The sequence below is a fragment of the Astyanax mexicanus genome, chromosome 14 (assembly GCF_023375975.1).
Source record: "Astyanax mexicanus isolate ESR-SI-001 chromosome 14, AstMex3_surface, whole genome shotgun sequence".
NCBI lineage: Eukaryota > Metazoa > Chordata > Actinopteri > Characiformes > Acestrorhamphidae > Astyanax > Astyanax mexicanus.
Genome location: NC_064421.1, coordinates 32,351,620 through 32,376,439, shown reverse-complemented (window position 1 = coordinate 32,376,439; position 24,820 = coordinate 32,351,620). Strand labels below are relative to the sequence as shown.

The following is a 24,820-nucleotide window of genomic DNA, read 5'->3' as shown; positions in this document are numbered from 1 at the left end:
TTTAAAATAATCAAAAAAAATTTTCTTTTGTGGTTTCAGAAAAAATATTTTTTTTGGTGCATCTCTAGATTTGAAGAGGCTTTAATAGTGTTACCTATAGTCTGGGTATCTTGCAACTAGATATTTGGGACCATTGGGAAAAGGTCTTCTAAAAGTCTCAATCTTGAAGTCATAGAGACATGATAGGTAGGTGATGGAATTGATGTGTGTTTTTATTAATGATGTAAACTCTCTCTGTTCAGGATGTTAAGGGTAAAAGGAGTCCCCAGCTGGTGCCGTTTTCTCTGCTAGAGGAGAGAATTAAGTGCTGCAGTAGAGAGGCAGCGAGGGATGCCTTGGGGACTCTGCTTGGACTTGGATACGCTGTAGAGTCAACAGAACACCAGCAAGGTGAGTACATTACATTTGCCTACATGATCTTCAGCCTATGAAACCCACAGAACACTGTGCTTCATATAATGCCAAAAAGGTTTTACTATTGTTGTGAGTCAGAGACTCATTTTTAGTTCTAAAAGGAACTTCTTGTTTAGAGTCTATGACAGGGGTTCTTACATTGGGGTTGCAACCTCCAAGGGGGTCCTGACAACATCTCTGGGGGGTTGCGAGGGGGATGGCCCACTTAGTATGTGACTAGAACTTTTCAATTTCCACCATCTTTACAGAAATTTCAGCTTCCCCACAGAGTTGCACTTTATTGAGTTGAACTCTTTTAAATAAGCACAAAGGTGGAGGAGCTTCATATGGTCCAGTGGGCTACATGCTTGCACTATGATTGGGAAATTGCTTACCATAAGCTGCTGGAGCCTTAAGAGGGCACAATTGGCTTTGCTTTCCCTGAGTGGGAAGACGGCGCTCTCTCCCCACATCACTCCTAAGAGTGATGTAGATCAGCACAAGGCGTCTGTGAGCTGATGTATCGGAACCGAGAAGCTGCGCTTTCCTCCGAGCGTTAGCGCTATGATGCTACTCGGCAATGCTACATCAGCAACAGCTGGAAAAGAGGCAATGGCTGACTTCATGTGTCGGAGGAGGCATGTTCTAGTTTTCCACCTTCTGGTGTATTGGGGCATTACTAGTGATGGGAAGTCCTAATGAGTGGGTTAGGTAATTTGCCTCGTAAAATGGTGGAAGTGCCAAAAGTGACAAGGAAAAACTTCCTCAGACTGAGAGGGAAAAACTTGGGAGAAACCAAGACTCAATAACATGAACCCATTCTGACAGATAGTGGAGAGCTGAACAGGTTATACATTATGAGAATGTGAGTAGTTGCTGGACACAATGTTAAAGTTCATGCAGTTTAAGTACAGTGGCAGCAATAAAGCAGGAAAGCATCACAGCGGGCAGCTGTGTATATTAGAGAGCCAGACTGGGTAGCACCAGGACACAACGGTAAGAACAGGGCATAATAATAATCAATACATGCGAAAGAAAGAGAGAGAGAGAGAGAGAGAAAGAACAGCAAGCAGCGAAAGAAAAAGGGGTTAAGAGGGTTGTGATTAAACTCTGCTGACTTTAGGGACCGTAGGCAAAATACTGGACAAAATGAGTAATGAATAAATGTATTTAATTTTGCAAAATGTGACCTGGTCATGTCAAACAAAAATATATGTGTACATTTATTTTTTTGTATTGTACAACTGTATTGTTGACATCATGTGATCATGTCACATTTTAAGGAAGATAAACAGATTTATTCATTACTCATTTCGTCCGTTATTTCTTCTACGGTCCCTAAAGTGCATCTCCGCACACTGTGTCTCAATCTTTGTCAAATTTAATCATATAGAATAATTTTTAGTCAAATAAAAGTGAATTGTAGTAAAGATATAGGCAAATATAAAGGACAGGTTGATGTTTCAGTTTGTTTGTTTTCCATTATTGCAAGTGCATCCATTTTGATAAATTATAAGGAAGATAAGAATTCTGAATCTCTCAGCATCAAACATGAAACTAAATGGGTATAGGTAAAAAGGAGAAACCTAAACGTTAAACTGATAATCTCCCTAAACTTCTCTGAACTTCTAAAAGTAAATAACCAGTCTACCATGAACCTGGTAAACACCCTCTTATATATTTAGAAATATTTCCAAATGCTCTAGCATGACTTTGAGTGCTAGAATGCTGAATAGTATTTAAATATATGCTCACAATAATCCATAATGCAGTGAAAGCATCACCAATTACTATCATTTTCTCACTGCAGCTCTTACAGGCCCTGAAGTGAAAACTGCAGGTGAGGAGACGTTTCGGATCTTCCGTGTGGAACACTCCTTTGCTGTCTGGGATGGGAAGTGGTATTTTGAGTTTGAGGTGGTCACTGATGGAGAGATGAGTGTGGGCTGGGCACAGCCTGGCAGTAAACCGGATGTGGAGCTGGGCTCAGATGACCAGGCCTTTGTGTTTGATGGCTGTAAGGTAATATAGTAGACCATGCCAGGGCAAGTTTACAGTATGCTGAGATCCGTTTCTTCAGTCACTCAGTCAATCTGTTTCTCTCACTCTCTGAAGGGTCAGTGGTGGCATGGCAGTGCCGTGAGACTAGGTCGTCCCTGGCAGGAGGGGGATGTGATTGGCTGTTTGTTGGATTTATCTCAGAAGACCATGATGGTCACTCTAAATGGAGAGCTTCAGCTGAACAGCAGTGGCTCTGAGATCGCTGCAAAAGACTTCAGTGTATCTGGTGGTGAGTTTTTTTCTTAAATACGTACTAATTCAAGCAATTTGACACAGTGTGAAAAGTAATAGCAGCCTCCTTTTTAGATGTTTTGCTGCCATCAAGTTTAAATTTAGTTATTGTTTTTAATGAGAAGGTACAATGTCTCTGATACGTGTGCTATGTTCTATTGTGAATAAAATATGGGTCTATGAAATCTGCAAAATGTTACATACAATTGTGTTGCATTTATTTTAATTTTTGGAGTTCATTTTGGAGTTCATTTTGGAGTTCATTTTGGAGTTCATTTTGCATTTAGCACTATTGGAGCCTAAGAAGGTTCTAAGTAGAGATTCATAATGCTAAAAATGAGACCTTTTACTTTGTCCTTTTTTGACACTTTGATTTCTGTTTTAAGGGTGTTTCCTAGTATTATTTCAGTTATGGTCTTAAACCTTTCAGTTTAATTTCAATTAAATTGTTGTTTTTAATAAAGGCTAAGTTCACACTACCAGGTTGAAGTGAATCAAATCTGATTTTTTTGCTCAATGTGGCTCAGATCAGAATTTTTCATGGCTGTGAGAACGTGTCAGAGCCGTGGACATGTGACATGAATGTGAACGGTCAAATCTAAATTCATGCGTCTTTTTGCTTTTACACAAGCGCTACGTGTTTCTCTTTCGTACCCACACATCTCTTGGTGCAACTCTGCAGCTATAACTGTAAAAACAGCAAAAGCAAACCACCTAGCCTTTTTTCTCCTCTTCGACCTGAACATGTACTTAAGACCAGCTCTTTACGCTTCAATCGATCAAAAGATGCTCCACATATGAGCTGCTAACGCATCCATTTCACCTTTATAAAGCTACGAGTCGTCTCTCAAATATGAGGTTTTTTGTTGGTGGTGAAGAACGTGATGTTAATACACGTATCAATGTGCGCATGTGAGGTGTTTCAGAGACACACAGATACAGGTCACTTACATTTGTGAATGTGAACGGTCAAGATAGCCAAATCCGATCTCACCAAAAATCTGATTTGAGCAATGTGAACATAGCCTAAAGTGCCTGCTCAAAAATGTGTCTCTTGCTTGCATTTCCTGTTCCAGCATTGTGAGGCTCTACTTAGAACCTTCTTAAGATCTAAAAGTGCAATTTTTATGGTTGTATGTTTATAGTTTATTAACATGTTTGATCCTTTGCTCCCAAGGTTTCCTCCCTGTGTGTAGTTTGGGTGTGAACCAAGTGGGACGTCTGAATTTAGGCCGGCAGTTTGACTCGCTGAAATACTTCAGTGTTTGTGGGCTCCAGGAAGGGTACCAGCCTTTCGGCCTCAACATGAGTAGAGACCTTCCTCTGTGGATGAGCTGGAAGGAACCCATGTTTGTTTCTATACTGGAGGACCACACTTCCATACAGGTTATTCAAGCACCATTGTCACTTCATCCATGTGGGACTAGACAAATCCAAATGTAGGATGAATCTCCAGACTATAGAAGTCATACAGTTCACATACAGAAAATGAGTAGTTTAGCATGGTTAATTAGTAACCCCTAGTGCTGGGTGGTATAGTAGTAGAGGCACTGTGGAAAACTGTGTAGAACAGCACTGCTCAAGAAGCAACGCTATCTAGTTAGCATAAAAAGCTAACACACTGGAAGCTGTCCTCCCTGTAGAAAAAAAAGAACAGCACTTTATCTAAGGAGCTCCTAAGGCTGTTTCTCACAATATGAGTGTTTTTATCCGAGTAAAATAAAAAACAACAGCAAATGGCAAATATTTACTCAGAAAAAAGAGACAAAAGAAATTGCTGGTCAGTCCACAGCTCACAGTCAGTCCTGAGCACAGAGTCATTAATTCAGAACACAAGATAAAACTCTATAAAACTCTGTATACGAGGTTCAAATAAACTTCCAGAGCAGTAACTATAGCCCTTTTAAATATATTTATACTGTAGCTTGAAGGTTAATATAAATGCACACTGAATTAAATGTATTTGTTAACCAGAGAAAGAAGAGAATTGTGGCTGATTTTAATGCTGCAATGCCTCTAATGACTAAGAATAACATATTGTAAATTGATATTAAAACTGTGACTTTGGAGAAATATATATTTTGAATCTTAAACATGAAGTATTTTAGGTCAATTTAAAGTGTTATAGTGTGGAACTAATTAACATATTTAGTTAAAATATCAAGAAAGCCCTGTTAAAGTTGTTGGTATATCTCTTTTTAAGGTTTATTGGTATTCTGCTTGTGGGACAAAGTAAACCCAATAGTAATCAAATCCTTAATTTAAAGGCTTAGTGATAGATATTACATTTACTTTTATCAGTACAGTAAGTCACAAACCAATATATAACCTAGTCATGTAAAAAAAAATAAAAAAAAAAAAATAAAAATAAATAAATAATAATAATAATACAGTGAAATTGTCAGAATTTTGAAAAATATCTTGAAATACATTTTTGGTCATACCACCCAATACTACTGTCTCCAGATGCAGTTAACCAGCTAAAAGATATGCTTGATACCTGACTTTTGTATTTGTAAACAGTTAAACAGTTTCTCTGAACCAAACAGATGAAGAACTAAAATTGTTTGTTAGCAACATTAGCTTAGCATGTCATGTCCTAAACTAAAGAAGCACATCTCTGATATTTAAACTTGTCTTGGTTTATGGACTTCATCTGACATCAGTAATCAGTCACGTTCATTTGAATTTTAAATATTCCTCACAGGTGACCCGCACTGATGGAACAGCAGACTGCCCCCCAGCTCTGAGGGTCTCCCAGAAGTCAGTGGTGGCGCCAGACAGCACTGCAGTAGAGTTCTATCGTCTGAGCATGCCCATAGAGTGTGCGCAGGTGTTCTCGAAACCTGCAGAGGGCGCTGTTCCTGCCAGCAGCAGCGTGATCTGCCACGCCCGAGAGCTGGACGAAGGGGAGGTGGACTCTGACTTTGAGGTGCTGATGAAGTCGGTGCACAGGTACACAGGAAGCAGGGATGAGCTGAACAACCACAAGGACCACACCCAGGAGAAACCCTCCAAACTCAAACAACGGTCAGTTTTAATTTTGCAACAGTACAGATTTACATTCGCATGAATTAGCATTAGAGTTAGAGTGAGGCTTGATATTGGGTGACAGATGATTGTTACATTCCATTTCTGAAGTTGTGCTGGAATTTAACATTTATCGATCCACAGTGTGACATGCGTTCAGGGAATACACCATAGAGGGCATAACGGACTTTTTGGAGTGCAGTGGCAAAAAATGGGTATCACTTTATTTGGTTGGTCCATTATAGATGCCTCCTAGATGCTCAATTGATATTCAGCTAACATTCAACTGCATGTTTTTATGGTGCCCCTGGGCATGGCCACTGTGGCCTGTAGTCCAGAAAGACAAAGAGACACAGACACAGGGAGTGAATGAGTGAATTTGTGCTCTCTTGGACTCCAGTTGCTGATGGTCAGATCATAACTGCAGTGCCTTATTTTGCTGGATCACTCAAAGACGCCACATCATCATAAATTATTAGACAACAGGGCACCATATCTGGCACTTAATCACTTTTTTTCCCACAAAAAGCGCAGCCAGTTGGGCACTTTTTCCACCAGTATGGAGGGCACTTTAGGGCATAGAGGAACTAGCGAAGGGGCAGTTGCCCTCCTTGCCCCCCTTGAGTTCACCAGTGTTATCAACCACAGTTAACAGTGGCTAGAAATGTCTATGTAAACAGATGAGCGACCTTAACAGAAATCATATCCACATTTAATGCAGGAGTCCCAACATACTTATCCTACAGGTCAGGAGCTTTTTAGCTTCCATGGGACATGGTACTAATCCCATGACAGTTGGCATGTTTGTGTATAAAGTTATGTTCAACTTTTTAAGTTTTTACTCTAATACTTGTATCAACTAGATACCAAAAAACATTGAACTTCTTCTCTTGTTTTGTTGCAGGTTTCTTTTGAAGAAGAAGCCAGAGTTGAACACTAGTGGCTCCTCAGCACGGTTACTGGAGGAGGTGCTGGCAATCGAGAGGGATGACTGTAACCAACTTACAGGCTGCACTAAGGTAGAGTATGGGACTAAGACCAGAACTACACAGATTTTGTTGCTTTTCTTGTCATCGTTAAGAAGTAAACTGCTTAATTTGTCAGCTGCATTTCTCACTCTTTCACTCTGCTGTGTCAACAGTACTACTATTCTTTAAAGATCCTAAATGGCCAAGAGCCGTCCTGTGTTTGGGTTGGCTGGATTACCTCAACCTTCCACCCTCCTGAGCAACCCTTTGACCTGGAAAAAGTTCACACTGTGATGGTTACACTGGGAGATGACTGGGGCAAGGTCCTTGAGAGGTCAGTGACCCTGCTGGATTAGGGACAGATGTATGAAGTAGAAGATTCCCTTGAGTAAAAGTTCAAGTGCTCTATCAAAAAAAGTGACTTGACTAGAAGTTGAAGTGTTCTTTAGGCTCAAGTGGAAGTAATAAAGTATTCAACACATTTTGTACTTAAGTATTGCAAGTAGTTTATTGTAAAATGTAATATTAAAGTACTGAAAGTAAAAGTACAGTAGTGAAGTGAAAATAATACTTCAGTAGATACAGATACAGCATTTTAGTACTAAAGTACAGTAGTGAAGTAAAAATAATACTCAAGTACAGTACAGATACAGCATTTTAGTACTTATATACAGTAGTGAAGTAAAAATAATACCCCAGCAGATACAGATACAGTATTTTAGTACTAAAGTACAGTAGTGAAGTAAAAATAATACTCCAGTACAGTACAGATACAGTATTTTAGTACTTAAGTAAAGTAATGAATTAAAAATATTATTCTAGTAGATATAGATACAGAATTTTAGTACTAAAGTACAGTACTGAAGTAAAAAATTATATTCCAGTAGATACAGATATAGCATGTTAGTACTTATATACTGTAGTGACGTAAAAATAATACTCCAGTAGATACATATACAGCATTTTAGTACTTAAGTACAGAAGTGAGGAAAAAATAACACTCCAGTAGATACAGAATTTTAGTTATTAGGTACAGTAATGAAGTAAAAATAATACTCCAGTAGATACAGATACAGCATTTCAACATTGTGAGGATGGCCAGTAAGGCTGTAGGTTTTCATTTCAGCCATTATAGTAAAATCTGTCAAATCTACAGGTTAATATGTCTGCAGAAACATGAATGAGCCCACATTCTAATGTATGCTTCTCCCGCAGTGTCAGGCGCAGTTGCTGTTACATGGTTTGCGCAGCAGCAGAGGGCAGCAGTCTCTCTCACAGTCGCAGTAGCAGTGGACTGGAGATTGGCTGTCTGGTCGACACAGCGACTGGACTTCTTACCTTCACCGCTAATGGAAAAGATATGGAAACCTTTTTCCAGGTATTTTGTTTTCCTCATATGTTCATAATCATTACACGCCTTTACCTGTATAAAAAAAACTTTCATGATTTTTTACCTCATGAAATTAAACAATCATTATTCAGAAAATTTAATTGATGTCAAAAAGAGAAAGAACCAGCTGGAATTGGAGGAAATAAGTGCCATCAGTGGTTCATCTCCATGCCATTGGAAGAGGGCATAGAGTGGCCTTAAAACTTCCTCCAGACTCTGGTCCCTTCATTTTCAAATGAAATGCAAATTTTACTGATGGTCAGTGATAATTTGGAGAGTAATGTTAAATGCTGGTTTTGGTCCAAACTCAGTGCAGTGTTTTCCCAGAAAATCTTACAGCACTTTATGCTTCCCTCTGCTGACAACTAATGGAGATGCGGATTTCATTTTCCAGCAGGATTTGGCACCTCCCACACTGCCAAAAGTACCAATTGGTCTTATATAATTTTCTAATTTTCTGACATACTGATTTTTAAACTGATTTTTTGATTTTTTAACTGATTTTTTAACTGATTTTTGGATAATTATTAACAATAAAAGATGCGCTAGTATATTATTAAGCTCTAATATCTTTTTTATGGTTGGACTTGTGGGAAGAAATGTATCTGCCCAAAGGAAATCAGTGCCAGACCCAAATGAGGAAAAAGAACATTTGTACCACATATTATGACCAGTAGTTATTTCTTTTGAATTAGTGTGTTTTGTCATTGTGCATTTTGCATTTGCCAATTACACACCACACACGGTTCCATTACTTAACATGACACATGAAACAGTACTTCATTAGCCAAAATATAATTTTACATGATTGATGAATTGAAAAGGTTCCTTACCCAAGAACAGTAATAGATTATGTTTTCTTATATTCTCTTTGATTTTAGCCCTTAATCAAAGCAGCGTATTCCCAAATTAATCAAAGGAGAGACGGGCAATTAAAATACGCCCATCAAATTACAGAGAAATTTGCCTATTAAAACATGTATGTAAAGTCCATAAAATTTTACTCCTATTTTACTCCCACTAGGTGGAGCCAGGCACCAAGCTGTTCCCAGCTGTTTTTGCCAAAGCAACCAGTTTAGATGTCTTCCAGTTTCAGCTTGGACGGATCAAGGTGAGTACAGTCAGATGTTTCAAAGCCACCAATAAAAGAAAGGTTATATAACATAATGTAACATAATTCGATTACTGGTACATTGTTTATCATCAGGGTGTACTTCCACTGTCTGCTGGGATGTTCCGGAGCGAGAGGAATAATGCAGTGCCTCAGTGTCCACCCAGGCTGTCCGTGCAGCGCCTGACCCGTGCAAGATGGGCCCGATTACCTGACCACAGTCCACATGTGCAGCTGACTCGACTAGGGGAGGGCCACGGTTGGAGAGCACAGTGCACCGACAGTCTGCAGGTCATGACCCTGTATATCCCGGAGGAGGAGAGGTTAGAGAACAATAACTATATGTACTCTTTGTTAAAGGAGCAATCAGTAGGTAATGAGAGCGTGCAAAACACTAGAGTGAGTTGTCTGCCCCACCCACCCCTCCACAGATGCCAAGCTCACTCGGGTTGCCAGGCAGAGAACACTAAACTTACATGAACAAGTAAAAGACAAGTTCAATAACCTGAACCACGGCAAGCAGTGTACTTTGTACGCAGTTAGCTAGCTAGCTTTATACCAGAAACTAATTCCGAAATTACAAACCCTATGGTTGGATTTACTACTTTACAGATTGCAGTAATAATATACTGCTTGGTTTAGCAGAAAACGTATAAATCTTCAACCTGATCTAGATCTCAGTTGTGACCTGCCCTCACCTGTGTCAAGCGAAACCAGTGGAGACTGGAAATTAACCCATAAATAGCTAACGCTAGCTAGCTGCTACATATGAGTATTGGTTTCCGTTACTCGTTTTGGACGTAAGAATTTGCTCAGCACACAGTATAATCATATTTTTAGCGAAATTGACTCAATATAGAGACTAACTTTCAATGTTTGATGTTAAATTATATCACACTGGTCACTGCTGAGATATAAATCAGATACGACACAGCTGCTCCTCTATTGTGACTGACTGCATAGTCCAGATCACTGTAGCTTAACTTGTAGCTTAACCTAGCCTTGTTACCCAGCTGCACAGGGCCATGGGACATGGGAACTCTCCCATGGATACCATTTTCACCAAGTCTCTTTCTTGTTATTGAACCATTAATACTGACCTTTACTAAGGAGGATCTGGCCTGCAGGTCTTTAGATGTTGTTCTGGAGTTTTTTGAGACCTCCTGGATGAGTTGCCCATGCCCTTTTGGAGTAATTTCAGTAGAATGGACGCTTTTGGGAACGTTTACCAGTTTTCCATGTTTTCTCGATTTGTGAATAATAGTGCTCAGTAAGTTCCAAAGCTTTAAAAATTGCTTTGTTAACTTTTCCAGACTGATAGATGCTAATGACTTTTTTTTCTTCATGTTGTCAGACAGGTTATATGTAAGTGATTTCTTGATGCTACAGGTCTGGCAGTAATCAGGCCTGGGTGTGGCTGATGAGATTTAATCACTGTTAAATAATGGGCGGGGGCAGTTACTTTTTTAAATAGAGCCAGATTGGTTTGGATCGCGTTATGATCTAGATTATGCCAGTGCTGTACGTCAATTTGCTATTTAATTAATGAATTGATTTATTTATTATTTATTTCATTATTATGATACTGGTTATCACATCTTTCCCTGGTTGTCTCTCAGGTGTCTTGACATTCTAGAACTCTCCGAACTCGAGCACCTCCTCAAGTTCCACGAACACACACTCAACCTCTACTCTGCCCTCTGTGCCCATGGAAACCTACATGTAAGCCATGCCCTGTGCAGCTACATCGACCAATCACAGCTCCTCTTTGCCCTGCAGTGTCCTAGAATGCCTGGCACCCTGCGAGAGAGTTTCTACAACCTTTTAACCAGTGCCCACCTCAGTGCCCATGCCAGTGCTCAACAGGCCACCACTCACGAGTACATCGTGCCCATGACCGACGCCACACGGAGCATTGCCCTCTTTAAAAGTGACGGCAAACGCCACAGCCTCCCAGGAAGTGACATCAGCACCTCGCTACGACCCAGAATGCACTTCTCCTCACCTTGTTTTATCAGCTCTAGCAACCCTATCCAGGCTGGCAGTCCTCCAGGGTTTCCACTGGACATCCTGAAGGGTGTTACCACAGCCATGCTGGAGGAGGCGGTGCACGCAGTGGGGCAGAGTGTGAGAGATCCTATAGGGGGCAGCATAGAGCTGCTGCTCGTTCCTCTCCTCCAGCTGCTCCACACACTGCTCCTCATGGGTGTGTTTCAGGGCTCCGATCTGAGACGTGTGCTTTCACTCATTTTACCCTCTGCCTATATGGGAGAAAACGACATGGAAAGATGGGCGGATGGAGATGAAGAAGGTAGAGATGGTGAGAAAAAAGACGAGGACAAGGAGAGATGGGTCAGTGTTCCTCTTCTGGAGCTACAGATGAAGCTTCCAGAGGCAGTGAAACTAAAGGTAGATCAGTGAATCAGCGCTCTTTCACTGCTCTTATTTACATACTAATCCTAACCTTTCAACATTAAATTTTAACATGTGATTGTAATCTGTTTGTTACCGTATTTACTCTCTCTCAGCTGTGTCACCTGCTGCAGTACCTGTGCGACTGTCAGGTTCGGCACAGGGTTGAGGCTGTGTTGGCGTTCTCCGATGACCTTGTGGATCATCTCCAGGATAACCAGCGCTACCGTTACAACGAGGTCATGGAGGCACTCAACATGTCGGCGGCTCTCACCGCTCGCAAGACCAAGGAGTTCCGCTCTCCACCTCAAGAACAGGTCAGATAACCAATAACTGTACAGGGTGTCTATATTATATAGTTGAGCAGTTGTTGTTCCTAGATATTTCCATTTCACAACAGTAACACTTACTGTTGTCTAGGGCAGCTCTAGCAGGACAGAAACTTTACTGGCTGGCAAAAGTGTAATTTCACCTTAGGAACGTACTTTTCATTATGACTCATTCTAGTACCAGTATTTGTATATGGAGACTTGAAAAAAACATACAAGTATTTGTAGAGGACAGGTTGTAGAGGTTGGCTCCATCAAACGCAGTCACACAGTGCATCATGGGCCGAGTCAGGGGGATACAATGAGATGAAAATTTGAGCCCAGATCAACTTTATGCTAATGAATTAGTCTAATGTCTATCCAATCAGAGAGCAGGTGTTCAACTGCATGTCCTCAGTGCAGTGTATGAAAACATTTTAGTTCCACTCTCAAGCGTTATAAAGAAACATGTCAGAAAAGCTAATCATTGCAATTCCAGACTTCTCTGTCCTTTATGATAAATTCCTGCTGATTTACAGGGACCCCGATCGAAGTAAAACAGGGTTTTTGTTGGGGTCTCTGGTGGGTTTTGAAAATATTCATTTATAATTGAATTGGAAAGGTTTGCTGTAGTTAGCCTATATGCTGCTCACTAGACAGAGTTATGAAGCTCAATCTAACATTTATATTCATAAATCTACATTTATATTTGTAGTTTATAGGAAATAAGGCTTGGATAAAACTATTTCCTATTCATTAAAACTATTTAATTGGACAACCAGGGCACGCCTTTGTAATGCCCACATGCGACCAGTTGGAGGGGGCCGGTGTGATCATGTGCACTGATGTGATGGAGTAGTGTAAATGCAGCATTAGTGGTTAGCACATCCGCCTCCTAGTGCTGGGGTCCTGGGTTCAATCCCTGTCTGGGTGAAGTTTCCATGTCCTCCCTGTGTCTGTGTGGCTTTCCCCTGGGAACTCCGGTTTCCTTCCACAGTCCAAAAACATGGAGATCAGGTAAAATGAATACTCGAAATCGCCCAGAAAAAATGAATGCTCTAAAAAGTGTGTGTAACTGTGTGTGTTACTGTAGGCCCAGATATAGATTGACACTCTTTGTTGGGTCAGTCTTTGCCTGAGAACTCAGCTTGGGTTTAAACTAGCGCTTTTCCACCAGCGTGGAACTATCACCATTCTGGTTCGAAACCTATTTTGAACCGCTTGTCACGTTTCCACCAAAAGAGTAGGTTCCCAAGATTGTTTGAATAAACGATCCATTAGTCATTGAGAAATTTACTTTAAAGCAGCACTAGGTAGGATTTCCTTGATTTTTGATCTTTTTAAAGAAGTAAAATTACAGCTTGAAACTCACTGAAGCACTGCATTGAGGTGTAATAGGAGAAATAGCGGTGCTCTCGTGTCTGTGCCGGGCTCCTCTGAGCTCAAACCAGACTCTGTAAGTTTTCCGAGGCGGCCACGACCAACGCTCGCGAGAACTGCGACCTGCTTTCCGACCTTTAGTTCTAACAGTTCTACAAGGACTACTGGTTCATTCTTTACAAACTAACATACAGACACTCTGGCAGAAGCTGGAAAGAGACCAAATATGTCTGTGAAAGCCAGAAATTACACTCTACAACTGTAGGAGGAGCCCACGAGCACAAAATCTCAATCCTACCTAGTGAAGCTTTAAGTCCTCTAATGCTTTGTTGGTATGTTTGCTGGGATGTTAAAAATGTTCCTTGGTAAATAGATATTTTTAAATTGTAGTTTTGTAATAGCTTTGACATTGACAAGCATCCCTACTTATCCACAATGCCTACAAACCTTTGGCCATATTAGAAATGGTGTATTAGAAATGGTCATATCAGCTGCTGAAGGGTTTTGTCCTTCACTTTCAGATGAACATGTTGCTGAATTTCCAGGAGAGTCAGCAGGAGTGTCCATGTCCTGAGGAGATCAAAGACCTCCTCTGGGACTTTCACATAGACCTGAGGAGACACTGTGGTAACAAACTAATCACAGCTATTGTGCAGCCTTGTTTATCGTATATGTTATCAAATATGGATATTTGTTTTTCTTTAAAACTGAATGCAATAGTTTTCCTGAGAGGGGAGGGGAAAAATATTCTAATTATTGGCATTGCTTCCTGTATTTTAACAGTATTTTATAAAAGAACAAAATGAACAAAATACAGAATTTCACAAAGACTGTCGCTTTAAGATTGTGTGTTATTAATTGATATTTTTGTTCCTATCAGAAGTTGAGGTTGAGGATGAAGACCAGGCCACTAAAGATGAGGTGGATCCACCTAATAGGTATAGGTTGAAAGGCCTGGTGGATAGAATCGTTCGCCTAAAGCGGAGGATGTCTGGAATTGTGGAAGAGGATATTGTGACTAAGTCAGGTGGGTTTTTTCTGATCATAAAAAGACAGTGTTGCTTTATGAATTGGTTGGATCATTCTCATTGCATTATGACATCCCACTTATCTCGTCTGTCCCATCTTTGCAGTCTCTCTTCAGCAGCTGATCTCAGACACCATGCTGCGCTGGGCTCACGAAGGGCTGCTGGAGAATCCCACTCTGGTACGGGCTGCTTTCAGTCTGCTGCAGTGGCAGTACGCCGGACTATCCGGACAGATGGCCGCCCCACTCCGCAAAGCCTACTGCATCAGCCAGAGCTCTGTAGAGGACACCCTGTACCTGCAGGAGGCGCTAGGGAGAATCCGCTCTCTGCTCAGGGCCAGAATGGGCAGAGAAGAAGAGGAACTCATGATTCGAGGACTTGGGTAAGAGGAGGAGTCCAGAATGTAAACTTGGGTACTGAGTTTAATGTAGAGCTAGGAGTCTTGCCCAAGGACGTATTGGTTCAATGTGGAATGCTTCACCAGTTCGGGAATCGAACTGCAGTCTTCCACAGATAATACAGTGCTGTTATCCACTAGGCTACCTCAATCAAAAGGCTTCTAATCTGTCTTTTGCAGTGACATCATGAAAAACAAGGTGTTCTACCAGCATCCGAACCTGATGAGGGCTCTGGGAATGCATGAGACTGTCATGGAGGTGATGGTCAATGTCCTTGGTGCAAGAGAGTCCAAGGTAGATGTGCATTTCCCTAAATGTTTTTCACATTTTGACATAGAATAATCAAATCTGTTAGTATTTGAGTCTGGTACAAATTATGATGTAATGAATGTATCAATAAAAATGCTTCAAAATGAATTATGTGTTATACAATTAACTTATTAACTTAACCGTATTTTTCACACTATAAGGCGCACTGGATTATAAGTCGCACTATCAATAAATGTCTATTTTCTGGTCTATTTTCATACATAAGGCGCCCCGGATTATATGCTGGGTGCAGCAGCATTAGCATTAGCAGCAAATCGCGGTTAGCGTCTAGTGCCGCTTGACAGTGCTACACTGAGAAACCCTGAGTGTTCCAGTATGCCAGGGAGATATTAGCTAGCAGTTTGTCCCACATAGCTTGTTTTAACACAGTAAACACGCAGACTACAGTACGATATACTCACCTCTGAATGGTGAAAGAGCTAGCGCTTAGTGTGGTTAACGGGCAATGCTAATGCTGCTCCAGCAGTGCTAGTGTGAGTTAGCAGCAGGCTACAGGCTGATAATTCTAATCTCTGGACGACAAAAGAACTAGTGCTAAGCACGGTTAGCGGCTAATGCTAATACTGCTTTAATCTCGAGTCTCGTTGCTGCAGAGCTAAACTGAAACTCCTGTATAACTCTGTACTTCAGCAGAGTGGCTTTACTGCTCCTTACAACCTGACTGGTAAAATTCATACGTAAAGGGCACTGATGATTTTTGAGAAAATTAAAGGAGTTTAAGTGCACCTTACAGTGTGAAAAAAACCCCAGTATGTTAACTTAAATTTAATGTTTAGATGTTTTTTTTCCCGTCCTAAAAATTTGCAATTTCGTTTAATATGTTTTAATGCACTAATATTATATCAAACGTCTTTCTTTTCTTGAATAGGAAATCATGTTTCCAAAGATGGTGGCCCACTGTTGCAGATTCCTGTGCTATTTCTGCCGGATCAGCCGACATAACCAGAAGGCCATGTTCGATCACCTCAGCTACCTCCTGGACCACAGCAGCGTGGGACTTGGTATGCTAGCTCATGCTCAGTTACTGTAATTTAGTTAAGTATCAATCCACTCACAGTAAAACTTGGGAAAAAAAGGTTGTTACAAATAGCTTGTCTCTACAGCATCCCCCTCCATGCGAGGCTCCACCCCCCTGGACGTAGCTGCAGCTTCAGTCATGGACAACTATGAACTGGCACTGTCCCTCACAGAAGCAGACCTGGAGAAGGTCAGAGCTACTGATTTTTATGCATATTAGGGACACTGTACTTACAGGCCCAATCTCATTTCACACCTTGGCCCTACCTCTCACCCCTACCCATCTTTTTCAAGTGTAACCTCTCCCCTTTAAACAGAGTTACAAGGGAAAATAACAAGTATGCTAAATTTGTTGAATCGTATTGAAAATAACCTCTATAATATACCAAAAATTGCATATCACACTTGTTCTCATCACTGGTCCTAGAGCAGATAATATGTAACAAGAAACCACTAAAATGTTCAAGAATGTGGGTCCTTAGTGACAGAGTTGGGAACCACTGGTATATCACAATGATATTTGTCAATGATTAATAAATTAATACCAATAAATAAATGGAAAATGAAATCAGCATCTCCATAAATGTTGTCAGCAGAGGGAAGCAGGAAGTGCTGTAAGATTTTCCGGGACCAACACCAGCAGATGAAATGGCTCTCCATGTCATCTGCTGGTGTTGCTCCACTGTGTTTTCCCAGAAAAAACTTGCAGCACTTCACGCTTCCCTCTGCTGGCAACTTTTATGTAAATGCAGATTTCATTTTCCAGCAGAACTTGTCACACTGCCCACACTGCCAAAAGTACCAATTGGTCTTATATAATATTCTAATTTTCTGACACACTGACTTTTGGGTTTTCATTGGTTGTAAGCCATAATTAACAACAATAAAATAAATAAATGTTTAAAATCATCACTCTGTGTGTAATACACCTATATTTTGTACTGAATTACTGAAATAGAGTAACTTTTCAACGATATTTAATTCTACATGCACCTGTATTTGCAAGGCTGAACTCTTTATTACTCTGTATTACTGTAGGTGGTGCAGTATTTGGCAGGCTGTGGTTTGCGTAGTTGTTCTCTACTGGTCTCCAAAGGCTACCCAGACATCGGTTGGAATCCTGTGGAAGGAGAGAGATACTTGGACTTCCTGCGATTTGCTGTCTTCTGTAATGGTAAGCTGGAATTACATGTACAAATTTACATGTAAAAGAATCTCATTGCCTAATATGGCCAAATTCTGATCCCTTGATGTGTTTTCATTGTGCAGGTGAAAGCGTAGAGGAGAATGCTTATGTGGTGGTGAGGCTCCTGATTCGTCGACCTGAGTGCTTTGGACCCGCCCTGCGAGGGGAGGGGGGAGATGGACTCTTGGCAACAATGGAGGAGGCCATCAGGATTTCTGAGGACCAGAATAGAGACGGGTCTTCCAGGGTGTATTACTCTAGTAGTACCCTGTTAGTTACAGTTCTTTCTCTGTCTTTCTCTTTCGATCTCTCGCCCTCTCTCTCTCTAATAAAGAGATATGTGTTGGTTTTATTTGTCTGAGACACTCAGGGATACTCTGGATGACGAGGACGATGACATCATCCACATGGGGCACGCCATAATGACCTTCTACTCAGCCCTCATTGACCTGCTGGGCCGCTGTGCCCCTGAAATGCATGTGAGTATCTGATATCAGAACTTATGCCCAGAGGGTAACCCATTTGCATTACTGTCGGTTGACATTAGCGGTTAGTGGCTAATGCTAATGCTCCAGCCTTGGTGCTGAAGAAATTTGGGAATCTAAGTGTACTGTAAATAAACGGAAGTTCTTTACTCACCCTAATCTGTGTAGATTAAAATCCAGTGCTCGTTTGACAGCGGTGAGACCTTCGGAATTAGAAGAAAAATATGGCAACACCCCTGTTCGTTTCTTACAAGTGTCGCATAATGCGCCTTTTATTCCAATGCACCCTATAGTGTGAAAAATATGGTATTTTATTTCTTTAAAAGCTTGGTGTTATTTTAGCTACTTCATTTTTAGTCCCCAATTCCTTATTTGTGTTTATATTGTATTATTCAAATTATTTATCTCTTTATTTTATTGCTTTACATTTTGGCCTGTCAACTAATGCGTTTATTTTGAATTGTTTTGTTTCTTCTTAATTAAATCTTATATTTTATGTTTTGTTTGTTAGGTTTGTTTATGTTATGTTTTGAAGTTCCTTATTTTATCTTACCTGATTAAATATTTAAATTTAATTTTAATTTAATTTATCTTTTCAGTCCTTTTAAGTTGTAAAAGCTTGGCTACCCTCAATGTATCACTGAGTGAAAATATAGGTTGATTGATTGATTGTTGTTGAACGGGTTGATTGATGTTAATTGTTAAATGTTAAGGTTAAGTGAATTTTTTGTGCAGTAACTATAATTCGTGTCTGTATTTTTAGCTTATAGAAGCCGGTAAGGGTGAGGCTGTTCGTATCAGAGCGATCTTGAGGTCTTTGATTCCTGTGAAGGACCTGGAGGGAGTGATCAGCATCCCGTTCTCCCTCCCCTTTGTGGACACAGGTACAGACATTACTTTAATGCTCACCTAATTTAGAAGATAGGATGTCTCCCTATCCGGAACCGTAGACTAGAGGATAGCCAGCCACCTTATTGAAACCACATGCCACATAACACTTAGAACCATAGACTCTAAAAGACCTCTAAAGGTGTCTTGTGGGACCTGGCACCAAGATATTATCAGCAGATACTTTAAGACTTGTATGTAGTGAGGTGGGGCCTCCATGGATTGCATAAGGAACACCCCTATAAGACCTGCCTGAGGTTTTGGAGATGCTCTGAACCAATTAGATCACCATTGCCATTTTGATTCTTGATTCACTGTGTTTGATTCTTGATTCTCAGACTCTTATGCTTACCGATTTTTCCTGCTTCCGACACACATATATACATATTCTAACGTATATATATATCCCACCTCTTAGAAGGGTGCATTGAAACCATATGATGTTTACAGTGTTGTTGGTGGTTTTAATGTTATGTTGTTGGCTTATCAGTGGTTTATTTGGAAAGTCATTGTGACAAAATGTGATGGTCTCCTTTATTTCAGATGGTTCTGTGATGGAGCCAGACATGTCCAGGCTTTTCTGTCCAGACCATAAAGCAGCCATGGTGCTGTTTCTGGACCGGGTCTATGGAGTCCAGGACCAGAACTTTCTGCTTTGTTTACTTAAGAACGGCTTCCTTCCTGACCTGAAAGCTGCTGTTACAATGGATACTGTGAGAAAACTGCCTTTTATATATATATGATATAAATATGATGTCCTTTGGTTTGTCAGTGTAAAGAAAACGCTAAATGATTAGCTGATTGATTAGCTGATTGATTCTTGCTCTCTCTCTTGATTTAGTCTGGTTTGGGTGGTACAGACATGGCTCTGGCTCTGAACCGCTACGTGTGCGTGGCTGTGCTGCCGTTTCTGAGTAAGAACTCGTCCTTGCTGTGCGACCCCACTCCTGTACAGACGACTGCAGTGGATGCTCTCCTGCAGGAGCTCTACAGCCTCTCTAAAGCCAGCGGCCTCACTAAAGCCCAGAGGGACTCTATCCAGGACTGCTTGCTCTGTGTTTGTGGGTGAGTGATGTTCTGAGGTGTGCAGAAAAAAAACAACTATAAACAATAGCAGATTTTAAAGTACATGCACCTGTAGGGTAATTTACCACAGCATGACTTAGATAAAACTCGGATGTGAGAAATCTCAGAACATGAAATGATGACCAATGAGTCAGAGCTTAGAATTTAAAATATATTAAAGTTTACTGGAAAAATAGTTTCAGCGTTACAGATATATATATAAAAGGAACAAAAATTAATAGATATATATTAGAAAAGAGTAAAAGTACATCAACGAGTAAACACATAGTGTAATAAAATCTCGATAGATCAACACATTTACAACCCAGAGAGAGAGAAAGAAAGAAAGAGAGAGAAAAAGAAAGAGAGAGAGAGAAAGAAAGAGAAAGAAACTAAAGCCAGTCGAGGGCCAAAAAAAGAACTCCTCAGACTTCATCCAAGCAGTTATACATTTATGCAAATGACTTGATTGGACAGAACTTATCAATATGATTACGTCAGCAGAGTCCAGTTAACAGCTTGTTGTCCAGTTTTAATGACGTGATCCGCTCCAGCCTGTCTAAGCAACAAGTTCTTATCATGATGTTGTTCAGCACTGTGTGCTTCATGAACACAGCAGACAGTCCTTAAGTGTCCTAAAGTCTGTGAGAAGATGAAACGGAAGAAAAGAGTGGATGAAAAGATCTTCTGGCCTGTGTGCGACTTTACGGCGTGTAGAACAGGCATGCGCTGGCTATCTGAGGAGAGGTTCCCAACAGTTCACTCAGATAGCTTGTTGTCTCCTAGTTCATATACACTGGTCCCAGAACAGCAGAACAGCAGTGAAGCTTCTCTGCCACTCAGGGTCACGTTCTCCTCACAGCTCTCACTGTTTATTAAAACACTCTGACCTTCCTGATTCCTGAAAAAGTAAAAACAACCTCCAAAGCCTTGTCATAGTGACAGTTAAAAAGAGAGCAGAGATCATAAGGTTATTAAGTGAATTATAAAGTGAACAGTTAAAATAAAAACTGTATATATAAATGTATAAAAACATTTAAGAATGAGTTTGTGAAGGTGGTGAAGGTTATGTCCAATCACACCCTTCACACCAAATAGCCAAAAAATTATGACCACTCATAAGGCCCTGTTTTATTGATCCACAGGCGAGTCATTAACTGTGCACTGTGCAGCTTGATTTAGGGCATGTATGTCATTGTGTCTTTGCTATCGTAACAAAGGGAAAAGTATGCCTTGCTTAGCTCAAAACACAAGATGGCGTAACATGAAATAAACCAATCAGTGTGCCATTTCTCATTACTTTTACAAGCCAGTCAAGCTCTGACTTTGGCAGATTGCTATTTTAGGGTAGCAGCTACCTGGACGTATCAGCAAAGGAAACTGACCTGCTTGTTCACGCTTGTTTACAGTTGTTGCAGCTGTTTATAGTTGATGTAAAATTTTTCACTGTTGCTAGTGTTAGCGGTTAGCCGCTAATCCTAATATTGCTGCACCCAGTTTTAGTGGAAATCTGGAAATCTAAGCTTATTGTAGATTAACATCCAGCACTCGTTTGACTTTAAAATATATATATTTTTAAGAATTACAGTTTTGTTTGCTTAGTTTTGCTTTTCTTAAATTAGGTACCCTCCTCACCACCACCCAGCCAGTGTTGCTTAATGCGCCTTATAATCCGGTGCACCTTATGTATGAGAATATACCAGAAAATAGATGTTTATTAATAGTGTGCTTTTTAATCTGGTGCACCTTTCAGTTTTAGCTCATTTGTTCCCTAATAAATGTTAGTTTATTGTTAATTTTTAAACCATTTAAGATCAATGGATTCTGTTCCAATTCACTGGATCTGCAGAGCTTAAAAAATACATTAAAAACTTTTGATCATATATTTGAGTCTAATGTTTTGGCTCATTGGTGTATCTGCACAATGCTGTATATGGTTTCATTTTAAAATCTCGTCCTAGATGCTACACCAACAGGTGTGTGTTACAGTGTGTTGCAGTTAAAACTCATCAACAATGTATTTGCAGAAAACTGAAGCCCTCCCTGGTACAGCCTCTGCTGCAGAACCTTGTGCTGGACGTTCCTCAGCTGACAGAGAACACCAAGATGCCTCTTAAGGTCTTTATAAAGATCTTTAAAATGCCAGACTATTTCTTTAAGATCTTGATCTTGCTTCATTTGGTCCAGCAATGCTTGTGATTCTTACCCTTATAGTTGTTGACCAACCATTATGAGCACAGCTGGAAGTACTACTGCATGACCGGGGCACAGGGCGGCTCTGGGTCTGCCTCGGAGGAGGAGCTTCAGCTCAGCAGGAAGCTTTTTTGGGCTGTTTTTCGAGCTCTATCCAAAAAGGTGGGTTTAAGCAATTGTAGCAGCATGCTGTTGAGCCTGTAGTACACGTATTGATGCACCAACAGTTCCTCTGTGCAGACCAAAGGTTCCCCAGAGCTCAATAGAGCCACTCTTTGCTGGATATTTTTGGGTGGTCATCCCACTCGCAGCTTAGCAGTTGGACCACCATCCAGTTCCACAGATCATTTCCGATCAACAGACAACCTGTGGTCAGTAGCTGTGGGCATCCTGGATTAAAAAGTGCAGCAATAGATGGGACTCTGTGAACTATACAGCTCTGGGAAAAAATAAGAGACCACTTAATGATGATGTTTTTCCTTGATTTTACCAAATTGAAAACCTTTGGACTATAAAAAAGAGGAATATGGATGATCACAAGCCATCAAACCAAACTGAACTGCTTGAATTTTTGCACCAGGAGTGGCATAAAGTTATCCAAAAGCAGTGTGTAAGACTGGTGGAGGAGAACATGCCAAGATGCACGAAAACTGTGATTAAAAACCAGGATTATTCCACCAAATATTGATTTCTGAACTCCTAAAACTTTATGAATATGAACTTGTTTTCTTTGCATTATTTGAGGTCTGAAAGCTCTGCATCTTTTTTGTTATTTCAGCTATTTCTCATTTTCTGCAAATAAATGCTCGAAATGACAATATTTTTATTTGGAATTTGGCAGAAATGTTGTCCGTAGTTTATAGAATAATACAACAGTGTTCATTTTACTCAAACATATACCTATAAATAGCAAAATCAGAGAAACTGTTTTTCAGAGCTGTAGATAAACCAAAGGAAAGACTCTGAATCTGTATCAGTGACCACCATCTGTTACTTATCTTATCTTATTTTTTCCAGTCTTTTGCAGCAGATTTGTTTGAGCTGACATTAGGCTGCCTCAGTGCTGTTTCTGGAGCCATTCCCCCAGACCACACTGACCCCAGCTATGCTGGAGGGCTGGAGGGGAACTCCTCACTGGACTCAGAGGGACGGTTCTGCCCTCAGCCTCTGGACACCTCCAAGTAAGAGCATTGGGATATAATCTGCAGCTATGAGAATTTTTTACATTATTTCTGCAGATTTAGCAGTGTGTGTGTGTTTTCTCTGGCCTTTTACAGCGTGATCGTGCCAGAGACGCTGGACTATGTGGTGAATAAGTATGCAGAACACACTCATGAGAAGTGGTCACTGGAGAAGGTAGGATATATATCTGGAGGTCACATAAAATACAGGTGCATATAATTTTTTTTTTATATAATTGAAAAGTTACTTTATTTCAGTAATTTCCTTCAAAATGTAAAACTCACATATTATATAGATGTTTTACACCCAGAGTGATCTATTTTAAGTGTTTATATATTTTATTGTTGATGATTATGACCAATGAAAACCCAAAACTCAGTGTCTCAGAAAATTAGAATTTTATGTAAGACCAAGTGGTACTTTTGGCAGTGTGGGCAGTGTTCCAAGTCCTGCTGGAAAATAAAATGCACATCTCCATAAAAGTTGTCAGCAGAGGGAAGCAGGAAGTGCTGTAAAGTGCTCTTTAATCCATCACTGATTGTAGAAACTTCACACTAGACCTCAAGCATCTTGGACTGTGTGTCTCTCCACTCTTCCTCCAGACTCTGCTCCCTTGATTTACAAATGAAATGTAAAATTTGCTGATGATCAGTGATGATTAGAGAGCCATGTCATCTGCTGGTGTTGATCCACTGTGTTTTATATCAAGTATAAAGTCAGTGCAGTGTTTTCCCAGAAAATCTTACAGCACTTCATGCTTCCCTCTGCTGACTACTTTTATCGAGACTTTTATTCCAGCAGGACTTGGCACACTGCCCACACTGCCAAAAGTACCAATTGGTCTTATATAATTATTATAAATATTATAATTTTCTAAGATACTGACTTTTGGGTTTTCATTAGTTGTAAGCCATAATCATCAACATTAAAAAATAAATGCTTCAAATAGATCACTTTGTGTGTAATACATCTAAAAAGTTTAACATTTTGAACTGAATTACTGAAATAAAGTACCAGTACACTGGTTTTTGTGTGCAGTTTGATTTCAGTCTGGGTTTTGTTCACTGGATCTATTGAATGTGGTGTGTTTGTTTGCAGTTTGCCAGTGGTTGGGCTCATGGGGAGCAGAAGTGTGAGAGCTCTAAAGTTCATCCTCTCCTGAAGCCCTACAGAGCCTTATCTGAGAGGGTATAGAAAACACACACACACAAACACACACACACACACACACACACACACACACTCTCTCTCTTACACAGTGCATTTAAAACTATAGTAACTCAGAGCAGAAATGATTGATTTTGCACAAATGTCTATTTTTCTTTTTCTTTTTTTTTCTAGGACAAAGAAAGCTACAGAGGAGCCATTAAGGAGACTGTGAAGAGCATGCTGGTATTGGGATGGACCATCGAGAGGACGAAGGAAGGAGAGGCAAGGGGTCTGCATAACCTAGCCAGGAGGATCTCACAGTCTGGGCAGGTAACTGTGTTTATATTAGGGGTGGGTGATATGTCCCTAAAATGATATCACGATATTTAATGGTATTTTTGCGATAACGATACTCTTGAAGATATGACAAAAAAAGTGCAAGAATACTACTGCACAAAATAAATATTATATATTTTTATTGTATACGATATGAAATGGCACACCCCGAACTGAGATATTAAAAAATACAAGGATTTAATGAGAAATTAATGTAACAGAAGTAAATGATCCAGAATGTCCTGATACTAATAATGCACTCCAAATATCTCCATATAT

General features: G+C 40.2%; 1 protein-coding gene across 2 annotated transcripts in view; it reads left to right on the top strand.

Annotated features, from left to right (window-relative positions):
- The window catches only part of ryr2b (ryanodine receptor 2b (cardiac)), a 114,672-nt gene that overhangs the window by 23,489 nt on the left and 66,363 nt on the right, over positions 1-24,820 (top strand). Inside the window, exons 25-54 of one of the 2 annotated variants that reach the window (XM_049464218.1) lie at positions 243-390; positions 2,204-2,415; positions 2,509-2,683; positions 3,863-4,071; positions 5,393-5,715; positions 6,620-6,734; positions 6,857-7,017; positions 7,899-8,061; positions 9,098-9,184; positions 9,281-9,507; positions 10,804-11,593; positions 11,713-11,913; positions 13,806-13,911; positions 14,168-14,311; positions 14,418-14,694; positions 14,890-15,004; positions 15,909-16,041; positions 16,144-16,247; positions 17,096-17,231; positions 17,327-17,513; positions 17,614-17,722; positions 18,492-18,612; positions 19,160-19,329; positions 19,458-19,681; positions 21,709-21,799; positions 21,896-22,036; positions 22,892-23,055; positions 23,152-23,230; positions 24,155-24,244; positions 24,398-24,535. In XM_049464218.1, coding sequence (XP_049320175.1) covers positions 243-390; positions 2,204-2,415; positions 2,509-2,683; positions 3,863-4,071; positions 5,393-5,715; positions 6,620-6,734; positions 6,857-7,017; positions 7,899-8,061; positions 9,098-9,184; positions 9,281-9,507; positions 10,804-11,593; positions 11,713-11,913; positions 13,806-13,911; positions 14,168-14,311; positions 14,418-14,694; positions 14,890-15,004; positions 15,909-16,041; positions 16,144-16,247; positions 17,096-17,231; positions 17,327-17,513; positions 17,614-17,722; positions 18,492-18,612; positions 19,160-19,329; positions 19,458-19,681; positions 21,709-21,799; positions 21,896-22,036; positions 22,892-23,055; positions 23,152-23,230; positions 24,155-24,244; positions 24,398-24,535 — 5,340 coding nt within the window. Of the gene's footprint in view, positions 1-242; positions 391-2,203; positions 2,416-2,508; positions 2,684-3,862; positions 4,072-5,392; positions 5,716-6,619; positions 6,735-6,856; positions 7,018-7,898; positions 8,062-9,097; positions 9,185-9,280; positions 9,508-10,803; positions 11,594-11,712; positions 11,914-13,805; positions 13,912-14,164; positions 14,312-14,417; positions 14,695-14,889; positions 15,005-15,908; positions 16,042-16,143; positions 16,248-17,095; positions 17,232-17,326; positions 17,514-17,613; positions 17,723-18,491; positions 18,613-19,159; positions 19,330-19,457; positions 19,682-21,708; positions 21,800-21,895; positions 22,037-22,891; positions 23,056-23,151; positions 23,231-24,154; positions 24,245-24,397; positions 24,536-24,820 lie in introns of both variants that reach the window. The other variant, XM_049464217.1, reaches the window with a different exon arrangement.